General features: G+C 40.2%; 3 protein-coding genes and 1 long non-coding RNA gene across 6 annotated transcripts; 1 reads left to right on the top strand and 3 right to left on the bottom strand.

Moving 5' to 3' along the window:
* Positions 1-39: 39 nt before the first annotated feature.
* LOC135242137 (uncharacterized) lies at positions 40-1,981 on the bottom strand. Its single transcript, XR_010326239.1, has 3 exons — positions 1,799-1,981; positions 1,043-1,130; positions 40-122 (listed from the first exon to the last, which is right to left on the bottom strand). It is a non-coding gene; the product is annotated as an uncharacterized LOC135242137 (long non-coding RNA).
* Positions 1,982-4,643: 2,662 nt separating this feature from the next.
* Positions 4,644-9,423, bottom strand: LOC135242154 (protein phosphatase 1 regulatory subunit 3E). Its single transcript, XM_064313097.1, has one exon. The coding sequence runs from the start codon at positions 9,214-9,216 to the stop codon at positions 8,296-8,298; it is 921 nt and encodes a 306-aa protein (XP_064169167.1). The 5' UTR covers positions 9,217-9,423; the 3' UTR covers positions 4,644-8,295.
* A 1,358-nt stretch (positions 9,424-10,781) lies between these two features.
* On the top strand, positions 10,782-14,219 carry si:ch73-103b9.2 (uncharacterized protein LOC100150067 homolog). 2 transcript variants are annotated; one of them, XM_064312569.1, is made up of 3 exons: positions 10,782-11,039; positions 11,279-11,501; positions 11,928-14,219. In XM_064312569.1, the coding sequence occupies exons 2-3, from the start codon at positions 11,310-11,312 to the stop codon at positions 12,933-12,935; spliced, it is 1,200 nt and encodes a 399-aa protein (XP_064168639.1). In that variant the 5' UTR covers positions 10,782-11,039; positions 11,279-11,309; the 3' UTR covers positions 12,936-14,219. The 2 variants fall into 2 exon arrangements, with proteins under 2 accessions (XP_064168639.1, XP_064168638.1); XM_064312568.1 differs by having other exon boundaries at positions 10,782-11,061.
* Positions 14,220-16,416: 2,197 nt separating this feature from the next.
* On the bottom strand, positions 16,417-22,609 carry atmin (ATM interactor). Of its 2 annotated transcripts, XM_064312567.1 has the most exons (5): positions 22,488-22,605; positions 22,302-22,414; positions 19,168-19,293; positions 18,643-18,842; positions 16,417-18,470 (listed from the first exon to the last, which is right to left on the bottom strand). In XM_064312567.1, the coding sequence occupies exons 2-5, from the start codon at positions 22,329-22,331 to the stop codon at positions 16,715-16,717; spliced, it is 2,112 nt and encodes a 703-aa protein (XP_064168637.1). In that variant the 5' UTR covers positions 22,332-22,414; positions 22,488-22,605; the 3' UTR covers positions 16,417-16,714. The 2 variants fall into 2 exon arrangements, with proteins under 2 accessions (XP_064168637.1, XP_064168636.1); XM_064312566.1 differs by having other exon boundaries at positions 22,302-22,609.
* Positions 22,610-23,249: the final 640 nt, after the last annotated feature.

Raw genomic sequence — 23,249 nt, 5'->3', positions numbered from 1 at the left:
AATTCAGTAGATTTTTCAAAGCCGAACAAGCAAACACTTGACTTACGAAGCTGTGCCAGGCTTTCCCACTAAAGTTGAGGGACAGGTCACACATGACGCAGTCAGGTCGTTCAGATTCTCAGCTGCAGAGGGATGGGCAAGTTAAAGTCAAAATGATTCAATCAGAGAATACAGTGTGCTTCTGTTAAGACCTCAGACGGACGTTTTGTGTTTGCATTTGTCGATTTGTCTCTGCTGCATGTGTGCCTTGCGTTCTTCAGGTTTGTAATCAAACTGATCATTTTTGACTCGATTTCGTTACTCGGTTTGTAAAAGTCACTGTTTCACATTTATCAGGGAGACTAGCTCTTCGAATTCAAGCTCTGTACTTGTGGACAGTGATTACTTCATTGACTTTGCATGGTTGACCGTATTTTCTTCAGCTTTCGATTCTTGTCTAGCCCTTCTGGTTTGTTTGCTGATTGGATTTCATGCTTGACCACTGACTCATTCTATTCAAACTCGGCTCTCTGCTCACTGTAGTGACTCTAATTAGTTAATGTTCCCAGTTGAATTACAAATTCTTCCATCAGGACACTATTTTGTTATTTTGCTTTGTTACTTCCCATTTTCATTTCTGAAGGTGACTCTAGGTGGAATTTTAATTCTCCATTGCGGATATGCTCTTTGGACTCTTGGACAGATTAAGTGTCCCAAAGTTCAGCATTCAAAGCCACCTCATACTCGACAAGCTTTCAAAGACTAACCAGGTTAGTTAGCATGGGTTGGGCAGAAAGGGACCAGAGTTGCTCTTCAGGCTGCATATTCCCATTATCCATTCCCCACTCCACTCCCTTTTCCTTTTAACTCTTACAGTCGGACCTAGACCAGCCATAACTGCTACACACACCTCCACAGTCATTTACAATGAGTGCAGTCTTTCAAAGGTCCTTTTACATTTGTACATTCGAAAGAACTGCACCCCAAGGGAACACATATTGGTTAGGCCTGGTCTAAACACGATGCAATACAAGTAACGGCAGGCTACTGCAAGCATTCTCACCCAGAGTCTGATCAGGTCCACACACACAGTTCCCTCTGCCATGCAGGCATTGAAGGCATCTTCTCTGGTCCAGTGAGGTTGTTCCATTCTGTGACAAGTGACAAGCCATTCCCATGGATACCGAGCTACCACAATATTTCAGTATATTTCAGCTGTATTTCAGTAAACATTGCTGTAACACTGCAGATATGTCATCACAATACAATGTCAAAGAAGGTTATTACTGTTATTTGGGCATACAGACAACACATAAGGTATCCAGTGGTATATAATTTGATATTTCTATGGTGTTTCCTTACTGAAACAGACAATTAATTCAAAACTATATATGGGCATAAATCAGGGTATAGCTATATCTGTATATCCATCCCAGGAGAACACACTAATTTTAACTTACTGTATCATCAGAGTTAACCTAACATCTTATGCTGCTCTGCTATGTGCCATGTGCAATCCAAAATCTCACAGCCATTAGTTTGATTGATAGATTCCTACCATAATTAAACAACTTATTTTAGCTTCAGTCCAAGTCCCTATCAATCTTGATTGCAGCCCATATTATTTGGTGTTATGACATTTTATGATTTCAGAAATTTTTCTGATTTTTCTTTTCATACTCTGTTTATGCTTTTTTCATCTCCACTAAACAGCTCAAATGTGAAATGTATTATGCTATATATAGGCATGCTTGGAGCAAAGACTGAATTTCATGGAATGAAACTGAATGGATTTTTCTATCACATTTCAGGTACTTACACAGACAGAGCACTGCACTCGAGGAGAGCCCAGGTCTATGACAGTGAAACCACTGTGACACACACACTGTAGGCCTGATGGGAACACACACACACACACACACACACACACACAGTCAAACAGACCCACACACACACACACACACACACACACACCACAATGCTGAGACAATGTCACAGACAGACTGTCACTCCATCAAAGTGCCTAAAAGCCACATATTTCTGAGGTCAAATGTTTTGTAAAATCAATAAGTCAATGCATAGATATATTCTCAATTTATTAGTTGCTGAAACAAGAATGTAAAAATTAAATTATTAACCCACATTAGCAACTTCATCCATAACGGAAAACACCATGAAAATAACTTCCTTTTGGATAACTGACTTACCACTGAGGCTTCTGCTTTGATTGGACCCGCATGTGCTGCACTGCAGAGATGCAGTGTTGTAGAACCGGTTTGGGCCGCACTGACTGGGCAGCACAAAAGGAAAAGAGGCTCCTCCATTTTGAGCCAGGGAGCTGTGAGAGAACGTGGAACAGAATGCCCAAAACAGAGCCCAGGACCGCAGACTTGCTGGTGTCATGGCTGAGCACTATCAGTGTGACTCTACCCAACCGTGCTTTATGTGTGTCAGTGGTCAAAGTCCCCAAGGGCTGTGCACCAAACAGTGTCCATGGTTTCTGAGCAAGCATCACCTGTTTAAACAACTCTAAGGGCACGGCAAACATCACTTCCTGGTCTGTTTATTTCTCAGTGTCCATTTCAACTGAAAAACCACATACAAAATTCAAGAAAATAATTTTAGTATTATTGTGCAATGTCATGTGAGTTGTGGTTTTTATTTTGGTGTGAATTGTTGGCATATTCCATGCACTGCCTCATTGCCTGTTTATGACAGGAATTACATAAAATATACGTTCCTTATCTGAAATCAAGGAAATGTAAAAGCTCATCTCCAAATACCTTTTTTAAGAAAATTGGTAGTTTTCAAATTTGTGTAACCTATTACACATTACATTGCAAAAACTGTTCAGTCTCAGCAACACAGAAGTGCAACGTCACCAAGGAGGCAGAGAAACCGTATTTTAAGTGCAGGGGTAATGGAACTAACCAACAATTATAACTGTTAACACAAATGATAGGCACAATATAGGCAACCTACGGTATCTTCACACGGACATACCTATAAAATATTACCCCCAGTGGGAAGGAGGATAGCTAAAAGGGGTCAGGAGAGCCCTGTAGGAGAGGTAGGGAGAGACAGGTCTTCCTGTCGCAACAAAAGTAGGATTTTTGCAGTAACTTTTTTCTGTTAATTATGTGCTGTTGGTATTCATTTTATGAATTTGGTTGAAAACAGAGCTCCGTGTACTTGAAACAATCATTATTCCTTACTGGCACTTGACATATAAACCTACCATAACGGAGTTAACTGTATTTATCAGAATTTAATTTCTATACATGGCCTTGATTCAAAATTTCTGCACAAATACTCTCTAATTAACAGATCAGAATGAATGTGTCTACACACTACACTGTATTTTCAAAAGCAAAAAGCCAATGGAGTCCATCCATTCTATGCAGAGCACATCTGAGGTCTGTAAGATGGACATTCCATCCATTCTAAAATACGCCTTTTTAAAATAAATAAATATAATAACAGTTTATATTCATCTCACAGCAGTGACAGAAATTGGCATGGTTGTTGGCTCCTGACCTCCCCTGGCATTAGAGGGCATGAAAAGAAATAGAGATGGGAATTCTGCAATCAGATACAAAATGAACGGGCTTTAAAACAAACAGCCATTTCCTCAGGCAAACGGTGCTCTCCCGTCAATAGCAGTTTACCAGTGCTGCCCAGCACATTGTGGAAGAAACCATTCCGAACATTTCTCTTCAGAGATATATATCCCTTTCTCACCTGCTTTTGAATCCCTTCTGAATCCCGTAAAATATAAATGGCATTTTGTGACTTTGGTGCAAGCGGTCATTTATGACTGTGGCACTGTTTGCAGTAACCAGACATTCCCCAGATGTCCAGGTCTGCCATTAGCTACCATAATGACCTAATCTAAAAGCAAATTTCCATGTCCTGGCCAAATCCCAGATCTGGTTCTCGCAAACTTGCCACTAAAAAAAAAAATCATCCCCAGACTTAATTGGCTAGATAAATGTTCTCTCCCTCTCCACCTTCGCTAATGTGTGGTGAGCGTTCTGGCGCAAATTGGCTGCCGTGCATCACCCAGGTGGGTGCTACACATTGGTGGTGGGTGAGGTGAGTGGGCCAATTTTGTTCTACTCATGTTTATGCAGAAGAAGAAAAAAACATCAATCATGGGAATGCATCCAAAATGCATTCCCACATAAGAAAAAAAAACTAAAAAACTTTTTTTAAACAACAATGAACGAAGACTATGGTTTCATAACAGATTTTCCACACCATTAAACTGTGATTCTACGCCCCACTGCCATAGCAGATTATCTACATTGTTATTCAACCCTTTTGTACAATAAGGGTAAGAAGAAAAATTTAAGTACTGATCTCTTTCATCAAAGGACATTATTCAGTCTCTCCAGGCATGGCAGTGACAGAACCAGTCAATTCAAGTAAAGACACACCTTAGAACTGATTGGTTCATGAAAGACCCAATAGAACAACAGTAATTTGAAAAAAAAAGAGATGATGATTATTGCAAGTCACAGGGCATAAAGGAAATTTTATATTCCTGGTGAGCAATGTAAGTGATGCCTGCAGTGATCCTCCATTACATTCATGAATCATCTATGAAGGTAATAACAGTCCAACACACAAAATCACGACTATAAATAATACACATGCAACTTTGGATTTCCATCACAAAGGTCTTTAATGCAGTTGTATTAACAAAATGTAAGCTAAAGTCACCATAAAAATAACATACATGTTTTAACTATACATGCCAACAGCACAAATACAGTGTTTAGCATTCAGCCATGAAACATCAAAAAAAGAAAGACAAAAGACATTAACTCTGAGAAAAGGTTTGCATAGATTACAAAAAAAAAAAATATCTACAACCTTTTGCTACCAAATATAGGCCTAATAAGATACACGTTCACTCCTGAAAATGTGAAACGTATCCGATACACAGGACCGCACCATTAGCATTAGGAAACATAAACATGAAAGATTTTAATTAGTAGTCTCAGAAAAGTGGTTGGTTATGAATGCCATTCTTCAGCCTCCCTCACAGTACATCCCTAGCCTTTCAGAACGGTGCCTATTGCCACAGCTAAATTCAGTCCACACAAAACATGCAATCAAAAGCCAATATACTCGGCTCGGTAAACAATCGATACCTTCTCTTTTCAGAAGTCAAGGTGCCATTTCATTTTCAAAAGCCACGAACCTTCCTTACCCGTTACCCTAAAAGCCAGTTCAGAGACTCGCACAGGTCATCTAGGAGGTACCTGCGGTCCCCCATGCCCACAACTCAACAAAAAAAACCTCAAAACATAGCACCGTCATTTCCAGATCGATCACCTCCAAACCGAAGGATGTGGGGCCACATACAAAGAGAATATCCAGACACAAAACCAAAAGCTGGTGAGCGGAGGCAGGCCTACCCACTACACATAACTGCCTATTGCATGTAGCCTTGTGTTTCAGTATAAAAGATTAGAGACAAACAGATTTCCTAGTCATCTAACATAAATCATTTTGAGCATTGACGATAAAGGTTTCAAGCTATAACCCAGAAAAAGGCTGAGTTCTGATGTTAAAATTTGTGAGACAATAGATTGACTGGCAGTTGAATAGTGAATCAATCAGGTACGTAGGAGACCCACTGATGCACCATGGAAGTTTCATTTTTGATGCTGAAATCATTTCGCTGCAACATCATTACATATTGCACTTCAGTATTTTTTTCACAAATGTGCAATATCATGCAAAAGCATAAAACCAGGTTCACGCTAAAATTTATCAGTTTTACGCCCACACTTTCATAAATCTCGCCCACCAAATCCCACCGAAAAGGCTCTTTCAGGCATAACAGTAAATTCAAATACAATTTTTATTTACACAATTAAAAAATAATGGAATCAGTTGGCCAAATGGAAAAAGAGTTAGTTCAATAAAGTGCAGCCATCAGCTTTGCTTTAAAGACAATTGTATCATTGCACATTTTACCTTGTCAATTTGAAATTTATATATCTGCTACACTTGATTTGCACTTCTGGATGACATCAAGATCCCAGCAATGTCCCACTAGGTTTGTAAGGAAAAAGCAACCAGAAGGCCTGCCTTCTATGGCAAAAAAAATTTACTTACATCCTCCTCAAATTTAATATTATTTTAGCTACCACCCATTGTCTATACAAAACAATTTCCCAGTATGATGACTCAATGATTAACTTCACAGTCATTTATACCACAATAACACCTTGTGTATAAATATTTCAAACTCAAGAAGACTTCACCATAACACTTCTAAGCACATGTGCAAGCAGCAGTAGTACAACGAATCGGCAAGACAGAGTCGAGGGACAATTCCTAAAAACAACTTCTTCATTTACAGCGTCTAACTGTTTTTGTTGAAAGAAGACCGTCACAGATTTTAAAACCAGGAAGAAAAAATTAACAACCAACATCACCCTAGCAATGCTGTAAATGCTTTAAAATGTGCCTTACGAGACGAAAACACAATATAGAAAAGCACACAGTTCTGTAAGGAGCCCTCAGCTCGGAGCCTGAAGGGGGTCACAGTCCTGAGGTTTTGGCACGAAACACTCCCATTAAGCTCTGTTCTACCAAGGTCACATTCACTCCTTGTCCTTATAAGGAAAATTGGGCTGGGCCCAGGCTATGCATGACCAGAAAAAGAGTCTGTGACAGCCAACACACAGCAGCATGAGACAATACTGTTATATTAACCGTAACGTAAATTCCTTGCCATCTCCATCCTTATGGATGGCTAATACACACAAAGAAAGCACTTTCCTTTAAGCAGAAGCCAAATTTAAAATTTTTTTTTAAAAAAAACTCACCTACATATTTCTTGTATTCCTCACCAAAAAAAACCAATTATTGCACAAATCAGCTGCTAATTATTTACACATGGTGACAAATGATGGTTAGGAAAATAAAGACAGCATTCAGTTAAAACTGAAACTTTTTTTTTTTTTTTTTTTTGAAAAGTGGCATACTTCATCGACTTTAAATACTGGAAACAGCATGGCTACAGTTGCCAAAAATAAGTATACACGTATTATCCAGCAGTCCAATTCCATTTTTGAATCTTCTTAGACTTTTTTTTAAAGAAAGAGAATGGAAGCCATAACCTCCCTCAGATCACTTACATTCTTCACCTTAACATCCTTACCCATTACAGTAAAGACATTTCATGAAAATGTTTTGGTATTTCTTCCAGGAAATATATTGTTTGAAAGAGGTAGGCAGACTTTGTAGCCCAATGAGTTTGCAGCCATTATAATATTAATGGAGCCTACGTAACTGTTCTAGATTTGAGGCGCATACAGTAGTACTGTATTTGTTACCTCCAAACTACATGACATGCATCCACAGATATGGTCTTGGTTTTATACTATAAAGGTAAGGCATATCCAAACTACTAAGTATAATTAACACATAATAAAAACAAACATGAGAAATGAACACAAATAGAAAATATACTATTTAAACACCATACTTAATTATGTTCACGAGAACATAACATTTTTAAATGTATGTCCTACAGTAAAAATTAATAGTACATGTTGTTCTTTCCTGCTTATCTGAGTGAGCCATTTTCATGGCATTTTCACAAAAGGTTTCCCTGACTAACTCTACAAAACAGTGATCATTATGTGATAGAATTTAGTGTCAGGTGAATTAAAGGATTACACCATATGAACGGTCCAATGCTCAAATTATCTGGCTACATTAAAAAAACAAAAAAACAAACACACGCATGCTCCATATGTCGTCATATCCATTACTGGAGGCACGTGGCACGTTTTCCTGAAACGTGACATTTTATGGTCAGTTTAGAAGCCTAAAGCTATTTAAAGCGTTGGAGAAGATGAAAATATTTTTTTTATGCAAATGATGTGAAACCATTGCAAATAAATATAACCGATATATTATTCGTCGTGTTATTACAGGAGGCTCAATTGATCTGCTGACGTCTATAGAGCAGCATGTATTGGGGTATTACATAAGAACCCGATCCTGTCGATTTAAGACAGGCCTATGAGAATTCTGATGTAGTAATAATACAAAATTACTATTAAAATTTCAACTAAATGCTCGCCGTGTTCCACCACAACATTACCCATTATGCGCTCTCCGCCTAAGGGGACTTGTCATCCAAATACGTTTAAAGGAACGTCAATAACAAAAAAAAAATCAAAATATGTATCCCAACAAGGGAATCCCAAAGGCAATCGCTCAAAATCACAGTTTAACCCGCTCAAATACGCGCGTATTCTTGTGAATGCCAAAACAAAGAATACATTAAATGAAGTGAATCCAGCCATTTTCCCATTCCCGGGGTGGAGAGATTTTAAACCGGTGTCGTCGCACTTTGTAATTATTTCCATTGTTATTATCCCAGAACTCATCCTGACCGACGCAGTACTTGATTGCAAACTGCAATGTATCTTCACTTTCCAAAAATGTAGGAGTGATTATCTTAAAGCTGAATTTGTCAGTTATCCCATCAGTGGAGTGCGGAACGTATGCAGCAAGAACGTCTAAAAACGTTATCCAGTTATTGAGGGTGTACCTCAAAAAGACGTTCTTTTCAAATGCCAGATTTACCACACGAACAATGCCTGACAGGCAAATTTCACTGGTTTCGACAGATTCCAACAACACCTTTACTTCGAGCACTTTTTCCAAGAATTCTGGTAACTGGCCAGGATTAATGAACTGGGCTTCCATGAAAATAGACTGTGTAGGAATTCTGGGGAACTTGTCGAAGTTACTGAAATGGTTAGTGCTTCCTCTCCTAAATTTTTCTACTACAGGTTGCGGTACCTCCGGCATGTCGGCGTCGCAAAAGTGCTTCACTGAAGTAAGCTCCAGCCCCAAAGAATCGGCGAATCTGACCTTTTTGTGAGAGGATGGGCTTCGGCTCCGTGCTATTTCAAGCTTTGCTCTTTCTACCGGGGTCGGCAGTGATTTACATCGCCTTCGCAATGTCGGACTTTGCGGAGGTTTCAAAAAGCACTCCCTGCCTCTTGGTCTTTCTTCCACGACATGATTTTCGAGGCTTGAATCACAAAGACCATCCCCTTCTTCCTCTCCGTCTTCTTTCCACTGGTTTGCTGCCGCCAAGCTCCCAAACAAACCAGCCATGCAGCTGTAATTCTTCGGGATGCAGGTTTTGGGGGGCAGCATGACAACAACAGAATGTACCGCTTCGTTTGCCATAGAACGTGCAAATCTGCAACACAAGCCTAAATGTCTTCCGAGGAGTTGGATGAAAAGATGCCGTCAGCTGTCTGGTTTTAATGCGTGCTGTAGGCTGAGCACGTGTGTATGTGTGTGTGACACTGCGGATATCTGAACCAATCTCAACCCGCGCGGCTGACGCATCACAGGGGATGGAGAGGGTAACTGATACCACTTTCAAGGCATTCCAATTTTAAGCTTTCGAAAACGACATATTTAGCCCTGCTCTTTGTGTTTTGGATAGGTACTACATTTCTAGATTGGTTAGAGCAAAATGAACAACAGTGCCCTGATTTTTATGCTACACATCTAACGTGGTCTATCAGTGACGATATTCAAGTGACATAGACGTGACGCAGACATAACAAAACATATACAAATGTACATACACAAAAAACTCTGCCCTCCAAAATGGAATCAAACAAAATTTGTAACTTGGACAAAGCAAATGAAGCAGCCTTATCATGTGATGTCTGACTTGTTTGTGTATTGTAAGTATCAGTATCTATTTCACTCCAGAGAGCATGTGTTGCAAAAGGTAAAACCATTCTATCACCGAAAACCCATTTTATTTCAAAACAGTGTTTGTTTTGTATTTCATAATTTTTCGACAGATTCAAACTAAGCAATTCAGATTAGGCTGACCATTAAAATTTATTCCGAGTATTTTTGGTCAAAATCTATGTTGTGTTTAAATTTACAGGTGGCCCAATATTACACATTTTGTCTTGTGACTGTGGAAACATATTGTATTCACTGAAATGAAATACCCATTGTGGTAGTGAAAACAGACACCACCTCTGATTTTTTTCTGTTTACAGATTTGGGATGAAGAAATCTCAGATCACTTTACTGTGCACAGTACAAGAAATAAGACCCTTACTTCCTCCAGTCTTTATTGCAGTTGCAGTTGTGTTTTTATGCTTCTAGGCATAGCCAGCATATGTACTTGGTGTGGTGCTTTGCCAGCAGAGATGGCAGTACCACAAGAGGAACCGTGGGATCAGTGCAATTATCCCACAGCCCTTACTGCACTCACTCATTCATAGCCCCCTAGTTCCCCTAAAACAGACAACAAAGGCATGTGGTAATGTTCTTCAATTAACTTAACAAAACCTGCCATACTGTTCAAAAGTATGAATTACTATAGACAGTAAAACGTCCATTGTTAATTCAACTCTTAGCATTTAGAGTACATTCGGTCCCTCTCTGGTCTAAACACCTCTAAAATGTGGTAAACATTTAAAGTGCTGCGTCAAGGAAAAAGCCAAAGAATTCCCTGAGGGAAAAATAGATTAAAAGACTTTATTATGCCTCATACAGTAATTGTAGTTCCACAGTTTTCCATTCTGTTGTTTTACGAAAGCATTTATGGAGAGTATAAAATTACCTCATGAAAATTTGAACCATAAAGAAATACCCATTGGGTCATGCATAGATTTAAATAGAGCGTTGGCTACTTAACTGGCCTCTAGCGGCTTTTGATCTACAATATGATTGTTCGTGTATGACGTCACGTACGCCTTTGTTCTTTGGAAGTCACGTGTTGGTATCAGAGAAGTCCGCCTAGTCTCCCCCGGACTTCTGTAGTAGGGTTGCCAGGGCAACGTAATTCTACTCCACAAACAGTGTACATGCCTATTTTAGATAGCAGGTCTTCTTCGTTGTTTGGATTTGTTTTTTACGAGCGCACTAGCTGGGTTTATGACATCGTTAAATATTTCTCTCCACCATGCAGTTACCCATTTAGAGTAACAAGATTCGGAGCTAATTCTCTTCTGAGAGCGTGTAGTCTGCCGGTGGTAATTTTGTTTAACGCATGTGGTATGTGTTTTCTTCCTTCGATTTTAGAGTTGCTATTTATCTATAGGCTACTGTTAATTAATAAAGTGTATCGTGCATTGCTAACAGTGTCAAAAAGGGAAGACTATGTCCACAATGCATTTTACTTAATCTAAATGTTGGTTGAGTATACCAGCATTTTTAAAACAAATGGAACTTGCCAAGATGCTTAATTTGTTGTTTTCCGTTTGTTCCGCAGTGAAAGGCGTCTTTTTAGAAACTGCAAACTAATGGACATGCTCCAGGAAAGCTCTTTGCTTGTAGATGAAGAGATCCGCGGGAAAGTGCAGGACACAGAATGGAACGCCTGCCAAACCCCAGACAGAAGACATGCCGATGCTCTTCTAAATATCAGCGAAGACAGTTTTGCAAAAGACGAGGATGCATACGAATTGAGCATTGAGTCGGGCTGGGAAGAAGCAGTAAGTAATGTTTTCACTCCCTACATTCCTTTGCAAGTTTACAAAAGGTTGTTCAGTATCTCAAGATTTTAATTATAAATGTTGCAATAATCCACCCATGAAGATAAACACATCGACATCGAAGATTACTACCGCTGCTCGATACTACGTGCATAATATAAGTAGGCTATTTCTAAAACCTTCATACTGTAATTTATGTCACTGCGTATGACAGCTGTCATATTTCTATTTGAGCGAGGAACCAACGGTTTTACAAAAAAAACGTAAAGAAAGAAGGCTATTAAGTACATTGTGGGGGGAAAAGCATGTAGGTAATATATGAAACAAGAAATTCCCTTTTTAATGTCAGGTCTTGTGTGTACTTTACTGATTTTCGTGTTGTGTAATGCTATTATATCACATATTTAATGTCCATTGCGTTGGCAGATCCAGGGCTGGGGTAGGTCACCCCCTCTTGCTTGCTTATTTCAAATTCAGAAGAAAAGCAGGAAGAGCAAAGCTGCTGACGGCGATTACCACTGTCTGCTTTGCATAGATGTGAAGCACCTGAGGCATGCTGAATCCGAACATTCTACTCATTCACTGTTCGATTCTGAAGGAAATGGCAGCTCAGACCAGCACCATCATTGCGAAGGAAGCAAATGCCCTCTTGTGTGTCTGAAGAGCCTCGCGAAGCACCCTTCAAACGTGTCTCCTTCAGTCACAGAGCATCACACCTGTAAAGAAACGATGAAGCAAGCTTTGTGCGGCGATGAAGCATTTCTAGAAGCCAGTCGGCTCACACTTGTGGAAACATTCCCCGAGTCAGCGAACACACACCACTTGGACAGTCAGTGTGCGAAAATGCCCGAGAAGGACAGAAATGTTTCAGCGATTATGAACAGCTTCAATGTCTTGCCCCCTGTGAAAGCCCAGGGGGCCAGTGACCAGCAGAGTCCCGCTCTGAGGGGAACTGAAGGTACCGAAAATAAAAGCGCAGCACACGGTATTTCAGATGGACCGGGATTGCATGGCACGCTTGGAACGGGGGAGAGGGCGGGTGTGGAGAAGATCTGTGAATTCATACAAGCCGGCATGGCCTCCGACGTTCCCGAGGCCCGCTGTGGAACTTTTCCCTCAGAGCATCAGGGGTTGTCAGGCTTGCGCTGGTCACCACAACCCAGGAAACACTTGCGGTTTGCCCTCGGCATCCAGAACGCAAAGAAACGGGATCCGCCGTTGAACATCGTTGGGGACTTGTTTCCACGGACAGGATACCGTTTGGTGAGAAACATCAAATACGAGGACCTCAGTAGGGTGAGCGTTAGGAACACTCACGGCCACAGACTGTACATTGCGCTCAAGGCCAGGAGCATAACTGAAACCGATTCCCAGCTCCCTGCACTGTTAGGGACGAGAGTTCCATTGCCAGCGTCTTCTCATCGTCTACTGTGAATGTTCGGCAGGTGATGCGATTCCTTCTGCCTGTCCAAAGTCTCCTGTGGATTTGCTTGGAAATACTTTACATAACTACACTGAAAGGTTGGAATCAAATCCCCAATATGATGCTGTAATACAATGAATGCGCTGCGGAGGGCTAACTTTGCTCTGCTGTGGTTAATTACTGTAGTATTTAAATGTCTGTGAGCGATGACACATCCAACGTACAAATAGTTTTCAGCAGTATTTAGGCTACGTTTCCACCGCCTGGCAGAAGTGACCCAATTCCAATTTTTTTCCCTTGCGTGTGGCTCAGAACGGATAAGTATTATGAACGTGTGAACAGGAAAAAAAAAAGTACATGGAATCGGATATTTTCAGATCCTTTTTTGGGCCACATTCATATGTGGGAATAAATCTGAAATCTGCCAGTGCGACTCATCTAAATGCACCATTTTCTGGGCATTGTGATTTGCATATCATTCAGAGCACAATGATCTCATACGTCTTTGCATTTGAATGACTTGTAACATATTACATTACATTACAGGCATTTGCCAGACGCTCTTATCCAGAGCGACGTACAACAAAGTATATAACCATAACCAGGAACAAGTGTGTTGAAAACCATAGAGGGAAGTACAGTACCAAGTGCAGGGAACGACCGCGTAGTTTAACTTGGATTATTAATTATGTCCACAACCACTTTCCGCTGGAAACGTTAAATGTGAAAAGAAGTTAAATGGGGGACGAAGGCTCAGGCCAGTGCCTTTTAAGCTTGTGGGGCGAAGAGTCGATATAGGCCAAAATAAATATAGAAGATGTTTACTCAACTTGCTCAAGAAGAGCTTTTTAGAAATAAACAATGAAGGTTGTTAAATTTCTCTGTTGTTGGCACTCGGTAGAGGACCGAATTGCATGTGTATACTCGTGAAACAAACACTGCTGCTACAGGAGCCCAAGTTATTGGCCGAGTTACATTTATGATGGGTTACATTCATACTGATTTTCCCCTACTGTGTAGGATTGAAAATGTGTAGGGCCTTCCTTGCAATGTGATACAGAAAAATTATGAAACAGCATCAAGAAATCCAAATAAACGGTTCAGTATTTGGGTATCGTATTAAATAAAAGCTGAGAAAATATTGTTGTCAGAAAAGGAGTTTAATGTCATTACATATGAGTGTTATGAGATGTACTGGCTTTAAAGAAATCTCAGCTGCCTACTGTGAATGTGTTTTTTCATATTGTGAAAATTAATTGAAAATACCCTAAATAAAAATCTCCGTATAACCACTATTTACTGTTATCATATTCCCTTCCCATTCAATATAAATTTTACTTTGTTTGATTACTCAGAATATTATTCTTATTCATCATTTAATGAAGTATAACTGCCAAAAAAAGAAAAAAAAAAGTATATCTTGGCAGAAAATATGAAAACTATAATTATTTTAAAACCTTTTTTGTCATGTAGTTGTTCTTAGTATATTCATGACATTTAAACTGACAACAGTAAATCACAACATACCAAATACAAAATTACCTGTTGAAGGTGACAATACAGTGGAAGAAAGACAACCATTCTCCTTTGAAGTGCATTTATTAAGAGCTTCTACTGCATAGCTTTGACAACTGAATGTACAACAAGGTTTATAATGGCGATCGCATACTAAACTAAACAGTCAGACAACTTAGGCTGAGGCTTAAAACTTAAAGCCAACGAAAGATTTTCTTGGCACAGACTGCATGCACAACAAGGGAAAACGCTAGATTTACAAAAGCATCTGCTTATAATGTTTTCATGTTCAAGTTTACATACATTTTTCAATAAGACATTTTTCTAGCTTTACAGTTAATACAAGAACCAAAATTGAAATAAATTAAACTGATGTAGCATATTGAGAACAAGACATTCACTGGTGAATGCAGCAGTAACAGATATCCCACTACTATTGTGCAAACAATAAAACAATCGTGTAGATTTCTTTTGGTGGTTAAGTAAAGTTCACTCGCACACAATCCGTAGCATGATCAGTCATACAGACCATAATGCAATGAATGATGCAATAACATCACATTCCTGCATTGCATTTTTGGAATTGAGAATGTACTCATATATATAATGGTATTCAAGCATACATTAGAACATTTCTATATATTATATCTTGCAACAACAAATATTCTGAAAGTCAATCTGCCACTTTGAACCCTTAGTAGCAGTTTCATAGAACCAGATGCAGCCTACAACTGGACCAAAAAAAAAGGTTTTTGGTGAAGTACTTTTTAGTCCAGGATTTAGACTTAATCTGGGTCTGTGAAACCAGATCTGTTTGTATGTACAAACAATATAACATTCTGGATACCCTCCTAGAAAAGCAGCAGTGGATTTTTTTTTTTTTTCAAATTCTAACAAAAAAATATATATAAAAATAAACTTAACACTTCCAATAAGGCACCTACAAAACAATCAACATGAGGAAGTCCATAAAGTTTAAAACAGTGCAACACAAAGGTAAACTGAATGTGGCACACTGTCCATAACTTTGTGTAGCTCACTGAATTTAGTTACGCTTACGTTCGAGTCTTACATATCATGTTTCATTAATTTCATCACCCAGTTAAACAACACTCTTCAAAAAAAAACACTGCTAACATTTGAAATTTGAGTTCAAAGGGCTCTGCAGATATATACTGTAGTCCCAAGCCACACAAAAAAATTTTACAAATTGGAGGGGTTTCCCTCTTCCGAATGAAAACGTTCAAACAATATTTCTTGAAAAGCAGAATTTTTACTGAAAATCTGTCTACATTTAACTGATACTTTTAAAAATTTGTTTTACATCAATGTGTGTCGGGAGCCTCTTTTGTACGTCTTCCCTGATGCAGTAATAACCCTGTGCCATTTAGGAGGTACAACCCAACACTGTGGTCTTACCAGCTCTGAAACATAATCACATCATTGTCCAAACAAAGCAATAATTTACCATGTTCTTCTAAACAGATCTGTCACTGTTTCTAGTGTAATCCGATTCACAGACTGGCGCACACACAGAGGTGACCATCACGCAGCCCCTGCTCCACCTACTGGTGGTGGAGGTAAATATTGTGATTGGTGTTTTACATACGATGCATTCCCCTCGTTACCGAATGCAAATGACAGCACATCAGTTCACAATATCCCAGACATCATGCAAGAAGCTACTGAAAAGGAAACACAATCTTTGGAACATGCCTCTCAAAAAAACGGAAGGTATGCTGACAATTAAGTGATTTACGATCGTCAATCACTTGGAAAAAACCTGCAACATGCAGTACGAAAGCTGATGAGAGACTATAAACAATAGCTAGCAAGTCAAAGTGTGTTCAGAAACTCTCCAATAGGCATAAATAATCACTACGTACTCACAGTGACAAGAGTGCAGCAGCCATTTTAAATAATTCTGCACAGTACTTTTCTTTAGCACAGATAACTATAATCTGTGTTATACAAACGTATGTATGTATGTAAACAGGAGAAAATATGAATCTTTGCCAATATGTTGTGGATCTAGTCTTATCATGAAAAAAAACACACCTTAAAATGCAATCCTTGACAGCCCAACACTGGAATGACCTATATAATGATAATGACACATTACATTTTAAAATCTTTTTTGCCGTAGTGCATTTTGCAAATGGAAGCCTTGTGAAATGCGTTACTCAAACACCAGCTGCCACCAGTGGCCGTCACTGGACTCCAGAAGCCCATCTTGTCAGTGAATCACAGCCACAGAACGCCCACCAGGGGTTGTTCAGCTGTTGGGTTTCTCAGAGTGTTGAAAGAGAGAAAAGAGCTCCTCACATGTCTGAGTTTCCACCGAGCTGAAATGGGACTCCATGGTGTTCCAGGCAAGGTCAGCCATGAGAAAGTCATCCATTACCGTTTGGGTCTGGTTACTGGTCAGGAACAGGTTTCCCAAACTGTCAAAAGAGCTGGTTACTGTTTGCGTCTCTGTGCTGCTAAGCTTGATATGGCCGTCCTGAGCATTCGACTGAAGCGTGGGGAGAACATCGGTCTGCGTCTCGGTGTCTGAAGATTCTGTGCTTATGGAGAAGCTAGACTGTTTGAGGAAGCTTCCGAGGGACATGTGACTGCTTGTGTCCAGGAAGAAATTGAGATCGGTTTGGGTCTGGGTGTCAAACATCTCCAGTCCAAGATCGCTAGAATGAGTCCTCGTGTTGCCGTCATTGTGCGCTGGGTTGTCAAACAACAGGAAATCAGTCTGAGTCTGGATGTCCAGCGACTCCAAAGGAGTGCCAGTGCAGAGCTCGCTTTCTTCCGTTTGTGTCTGGATGTGCACGGCCTTTAAGAACTCCTCAAAATCAAAGTCAATCCCAGTGTTTTGTTCTTGGTCGGCCGAGAGGCCAGCATCACAACTGGAAGTGGTATCTGACAGTGAACCCTGGCTGTCGATAGTGTTACCAGCCATGCCATCAGATAAGATGTTCTCTAAATCACTGAACAGCATCATGGTCTGTGTCTGGTTGTCCGCCATAGTGTTCTGCTGGAGCATTTCAGTCTGGGCACCAAAGCAAATCGCCCCTGAAGCCTTATCATAGAGACTGGAGCCACTGCCAGCCAGAGGTACTGCAACAGTGTCTGTCTGAAAAGATCTCTCCTTCAAGCCTGCTTGCGTTGAAACACCGAAGGCATCGTTGTCGAAAAGGTCCGAGCACATTATAGCCTGGTCCATCTGTCTTCTGTCTTCAGCAATACACAGACTAGCACCAGTCTGTGTCTCCTTAGTGACATTGTCGGAGAGGATGTACATCTGGCCGAAAGTGTCTGTCTGTGCACCGATGGAGGACGTTATTTTGGACTGTGTCGGAAAAGTCTGAGTTTCTACGCTGACAGGCAGAAGCACCTGTGCGCTAACACTGATGTCCGTTTGGGAGCAAGACGAAACTGCAGTTTCACCCACACTGCACGAGGCTTGCGTGGATCCCTTTGTGAGGTAAGATATGTCAGTCTGAATGTTGGTGGACGTGCTCTTGCTCCTGAGTCCCGCATCATTGGTCTCTGTATGAGCAGAGGCATATTTGTCCAAATTCACTTGCACTTCAGTACTGATGGGATTTGGGCCCATCCTGGACATGGGGTCTTGAAAGCTCAAAGTCTTTGTGTCCAACACTGGCATTACAGTTCCCACTGACTGGGGCAAGAACTGAACGGTGCTCATAAGAGAGCACTGATTGGCCACAGCTAGCACGACGGACCTCAGCGCACTATTTTCTGTCGAGGAGAGTAGAACGGGCAAGTGTGCAAACTGCATCACAGGAACATTCACCAAGGCAACCTTTGGCTTCGGAAGGAGAGGCTTCTGTGGGTTTTTAGTGGGACTGTGGTTCTGGCACCCAGAATCGGGGTGACTGGCTTCATCGGTTGAAATGCACACTTTAGAGATCTCCTTTTCCTTCTTCACAACCTGAAAAATCTGTCCATTCGGCCTGAGCTTTGTTGCGCTGCTTAGCAATCCCTCCATCTTCCGTTTTTTGCCAGGGGGATATCTGTAACACAGCGAAAGAGGGAAAAAAAAAAAGAAAGAACATCGTCATTTGATAATGGAGGCAATGGAGAACTAGGCAGGAACCTGAAAAGTGTGCACAGCGAAGACATGTCCTCACTATCCACAGCACTGGGAATCAGGATCGGATACTTGCGCCACTGAGAAAACAGTACCTGTGCTCTGTGGGAAGCTCGTGGCCTGTCCTGTAGATGTGGGAGAGCAGCGCCGCCCTGCTGGCGTATGGGCAGCCGCACGTGCAGCAGTAGGTCTTCCCACAATCCTCGGCGTGCCTCCTCAGGTCCCACTCTATGCTGTAGCAGTTGTTGCACTTGTCACACTTGTGTTTCTTCTCGGCGTGCATCTTCATAAAGTGCTTTTGAGAGAGGAAGAACGCAGAGAATTCCAAAACAACGCAAGGCTGTCAAACAATGCTGTTAAATAAACAGAACTGACTGCACAACCCTTGGATATAATAATGAAGAACATCCAAAGCAGCACTTAAAATACGCCTGGGTGTTGTACCAACCTTACTGATCAGAGAAAAGGCGATTCTGATTCTACTTTTTTACTTTATTTTTTGGAATAAAAAGCAAACACAATAATAGTTCTCACATCACAATAAAACGAGCTTTTGCAGCTGCCAGGATAGGTTTTTTTTTTTTTTTTTTTTTACAGTGGATCACAAGATGCAGCAATACCTGTTTAACCAGGGAAAACTGGGAGAATGGTCTGTTTGGTCCTCTTGGACAGCCATCTATCGGACAACAGTAAAGTTTGGGTAACCCTTTCATATCTTTCCTGATGGTGGGGTTGACAATACCATCCTAAAACGACCAGAAACACAAAAGCAAAGTGTGAGGCACATTCACGTAAAAATTTTACACAGAGGAACAGAAAATGTGTGTGATAGTTAAATGGAACCACTGATTTACACACAATATTAATCAACTCTCATATTTGCATATTTATTTAAAATGAGGACAACATAATATCAATATCTTCCATTACTTTTAAATGTCCCGGAATATCCCAAGTGCTTATCAGCTATCTCGCAATTCATCTTACTCTTCAAATACTCCCACAAAAATGTACTGCTTGAAACAGTGTAGTTTTAACTTCACTACACACAGAAACCAACATGCAGTCATGACGAAAAATGGCTGTGATTCCACCTGACATTTCACATGCCAACGCCCCCTTAGCGCCTACCCTGACACCCCTTCTTATTCATATCACTAATAAGGGCAACAATGACAATCAACAATAATTTAGCAACAGACAGGGAAAATGAACCTCTAAATGACAGTAGGGCAGATATGTTTATGTTCAGAGAGCCACTAATCTCTGTTGCTTAGCTGCCTATTCAATTCAGAAAGAACTGTGAAGACAAAGGAGACAAAGTTGCTATGGTTGCAAGTAGAGGTAGTCATCACACTGAAAGTGGTGTAATAATGTAATTGGCTCAAGAGAGAAACGTGCATGCTATTTTGAATGCATCATTCCTGGTAGTACTGAAAACAACATCTGAGCTGTTCCCTCTGTCAACAGAACCTTTAAAGTGCAGCAGACACTCAAAACGGCATAGCATATTTATCATGGGAGTTGGCGAACGAATAGTGAGATGCACCAGTTTTGACATAAATTTTTAAGCACTTATGATGGATTAGTGGACAGGGGTGTGAAGGCACAATGGTATGGTCTGTTGATGGGACACAAGCACAGGTAGAAACACATAAGTACACATTGGTAGTGGGTGAGGTCAGTACCCACTCATCACTGTAAAGCATTTTGAACGTTCTGAAAAGTGCTATATAACTGCGATGATTCATTCATTCATAAGGCAAATATTTATTACATTATGAATTCCCAAATCTAAATGTAAATAAAGAGCAAACTGAAGGCTGTGGAAAAGAAACAGAACATTGATTTGCAACAAATGGGCAAAAAGAAAATCACAATGTCCGTTTTTTTAATTATTTTTTTTACATACCACCTTTTTTTAAAACCCAAAACATTCTTGACTTCATTTATGGGAATGAATTGCAATGAACAAAAAAATGGTTGATTCAGGAACCCATCAAGCCAGCAGCAGACCAGGTTACAAAGGAATCAGACACCATTCATGATACAAGTCTCTGGGACACCAATACCCAATTCTGAAAAATGTGGAAAAGTGGCATCTGTGCTTGCCAACCCAGAGGCTTTGCTTGGCCAGCTGAACACTCAACTGATAAAAGCCAAAAGGAGGAGATCTGTGAGCATTCAGGCTGGGGAAGTGTGCAACGCTGAAAAACCGCAGAGCAGCAGCCACACAGCTGCAAGACACAGGGGATGTGCACCATGAAAAGCTGAAATCATATCCCATTCTGTGTCAATTAATAATGCATTAGCACTGTGGGGAAGGACAAACCTGTGCTTCATTGTGCTGAGCTGTACAGCATTACCATCCAGGATGCTACATTTACAATTTAGGCATGAGAATCTTAGCCTTCATTTACAGCCTTTCTGTACATTTTTTCTTGGACATTTCATACCTTCCATCAAGTATTTTTTCAAATGGAACAATTCAATACGTGAGCTAGCCTGGCGCTTGTCAGCAATGACATTCGCTTTTTATATTATATTCTATAGGCTACAGCGACCAAAGGATACAATTTCAGCAATGGACTGACTGCATTCAAGGGAAAATTAACACTACAGTACAAAAGTCCTCCCACAGTGAAAAGGCAAAGGCGAGAGCATAATATTGCAACAAGAACAAACCATTTAGTAAAGGGAAAGATTTCCTAAACTTGTATACACCGTTTAGTTTAAAACTAACTTAATAAAGCTCCATTATATAACCAACTTCCTCTACGACTGTTAGGCAATAGTTGGCTAAATCGGCCTGTATAACCGGCCACTTCAGGAAAGAACTCGACGACAAATTTTGAATAAATCCATGTGCATCAGAGTACACCAAGTCACAAGTCGGTTAAAAGATTTGAAATGACGAGTGAGAATGAATCCAAAGAACATGTGTGATAATGTAGGCATACCTCCATTGTTTATAATGACGTACAGAAACACTAAACATTCAATCAAACTAAAAGTCGAATGTAATAAAACAACTATTATGTAATAAAACAACTGGCGTATTACACCAGCTTGCTACGCATCTACAAATCTAGCAAGCTACTGAGTTCGCATTGCGGATATTTAAAATCACCATTAACTTAGGAATGACTACAACCATAACAGTCCTTCTCTAACAGAATTGTGTGATACATATTAGTGCCCAATTATAGCTACAAATTAACATGAGTTGCAATGCCAAGGTGGAGTGAACTGAGTATTGAAGCCGCTACCTTTGTAGCTACTATACGACAGCTACAGAAGCGCAAATTTTAATATAACACAGGCTACCGTGTGGTAGCGTGTTTTTTTCGTGCCACAACAGCTGGGAATACGATAGCAAGCTAACGCGCTAGCTGCCTAGCCAGCAACGACCTAACTCGAAATTATCGTTTTGCTATCGACAGGAGGCTAGTCCGTATTTGTGACCGTTTCATTCAAATTTTAGGTCTGTCTGATGATATAGTGAACGATGTGTAATGCAGCTCACGAATTTACATGATGTGCTCAAAGTATCATGCTGAATCAGGCTAGCTAGCTAACAAGAAAAACGTCAATCAGTTTAGTGACTTGCATTTGTTCAACAGCAGTACAGGAGTGATACAAATGGGCACGTAGGCAATAATATAGCGAGCTAACTAGTTGCCCAACAATACACCAACAGTAAAACTGATGTATTTTGTACAATATAACATAATAGTACTGATTGCTTAGGTACCTTGACCCTGTGTGACTTCACAAGGTGCATGTTCAGAGCCGGAGTGTTGGGGAGAATTTTTCCACATCCTTCAACGGTGCAGAGGATATTGGTCCGCACTTCTTTGGTTAGTTCTGAAATTGAGGGCTTTATAATTTCCCGAAACTGTGAAGTGAGCTCCTCGTTGTCTTTCTGATTAATACATACATTGCAGTTGTTTTGTTTGGGGTGTGCTCTTCTACTTTCTGGAGTAGAGGCAGCCATGTTTCTGTTGCCGGGTGAGTCGGTCCTAGAAGTGGAAGTAGCATACGCAGCGTACTAACTAGATGAAGGACTCCGCCCACTTCCAAGGAACCGTCCATTGAAACTGACCAGAATCAGTACACTGATGATTATTTGTTAGATTCACACGAATTAATACAATCATCCTGCAATAAATAGGCGTCATTGGTCTTAAGTACCGGGCGTCTGTTTGGGTCGTTATATTTAACTCAGAAAAGTAACATCAGTGTGTGCATATATCTGATGAGTGTTTTGATTTCAGTATTTTTTCCTTGAAAGACACTCATGAGATATTTATGGCGGTGTAATAGTTAGAAATAGTGGTGGATACAGCACCTTGTATGTTTTAATTAGGCCTATCACGCTGTTTCGGGAAACACCTTGTTAAACACAAAAATAGTTTCTAAACAAATTCAAAATGTTCACAAATATTGCGAAATGCACAGAGGAAGACAATATTTAGTTGATACCACAGGAAATTATTTAGATCACTGTTTCTACATCATGCTAATTATTTACACAAATGTTTGTCTTGCATGTTGTTTAAGAAATATTTTGTGTTCAGAATTCATGGTCACATTTGTGATTTTGACCTCAACTCTGACACATAATAACTCTTTCATTTTCAATTTTACCAAACCCTCTAAAAGCTAATTAAACCACACAGTTGTTCTGTCATTTTGGCAG

The sequence above is a fragment of the Anguilla rostrata genome, chromosome 16 (assembly GCF_018555375.3).
Source record: "Anguilla rostrata isolate EN2019 chromosome 16, ASM1855537v3, whole genome shotgun sequence".
Classification (NCBI taxonomy): domain Eukaryota; kingdom Metazoa; phylum Chordata; class Actinopteri; order Anguilliformes; family Anguillidae; genus Anguilla; species Anguilla rostrata.
The sequence above is the reverse complement of the archived record's forward strand: the minus strand, read 5'-3'. Positions and strand labels throughout refer to the sequence as shown.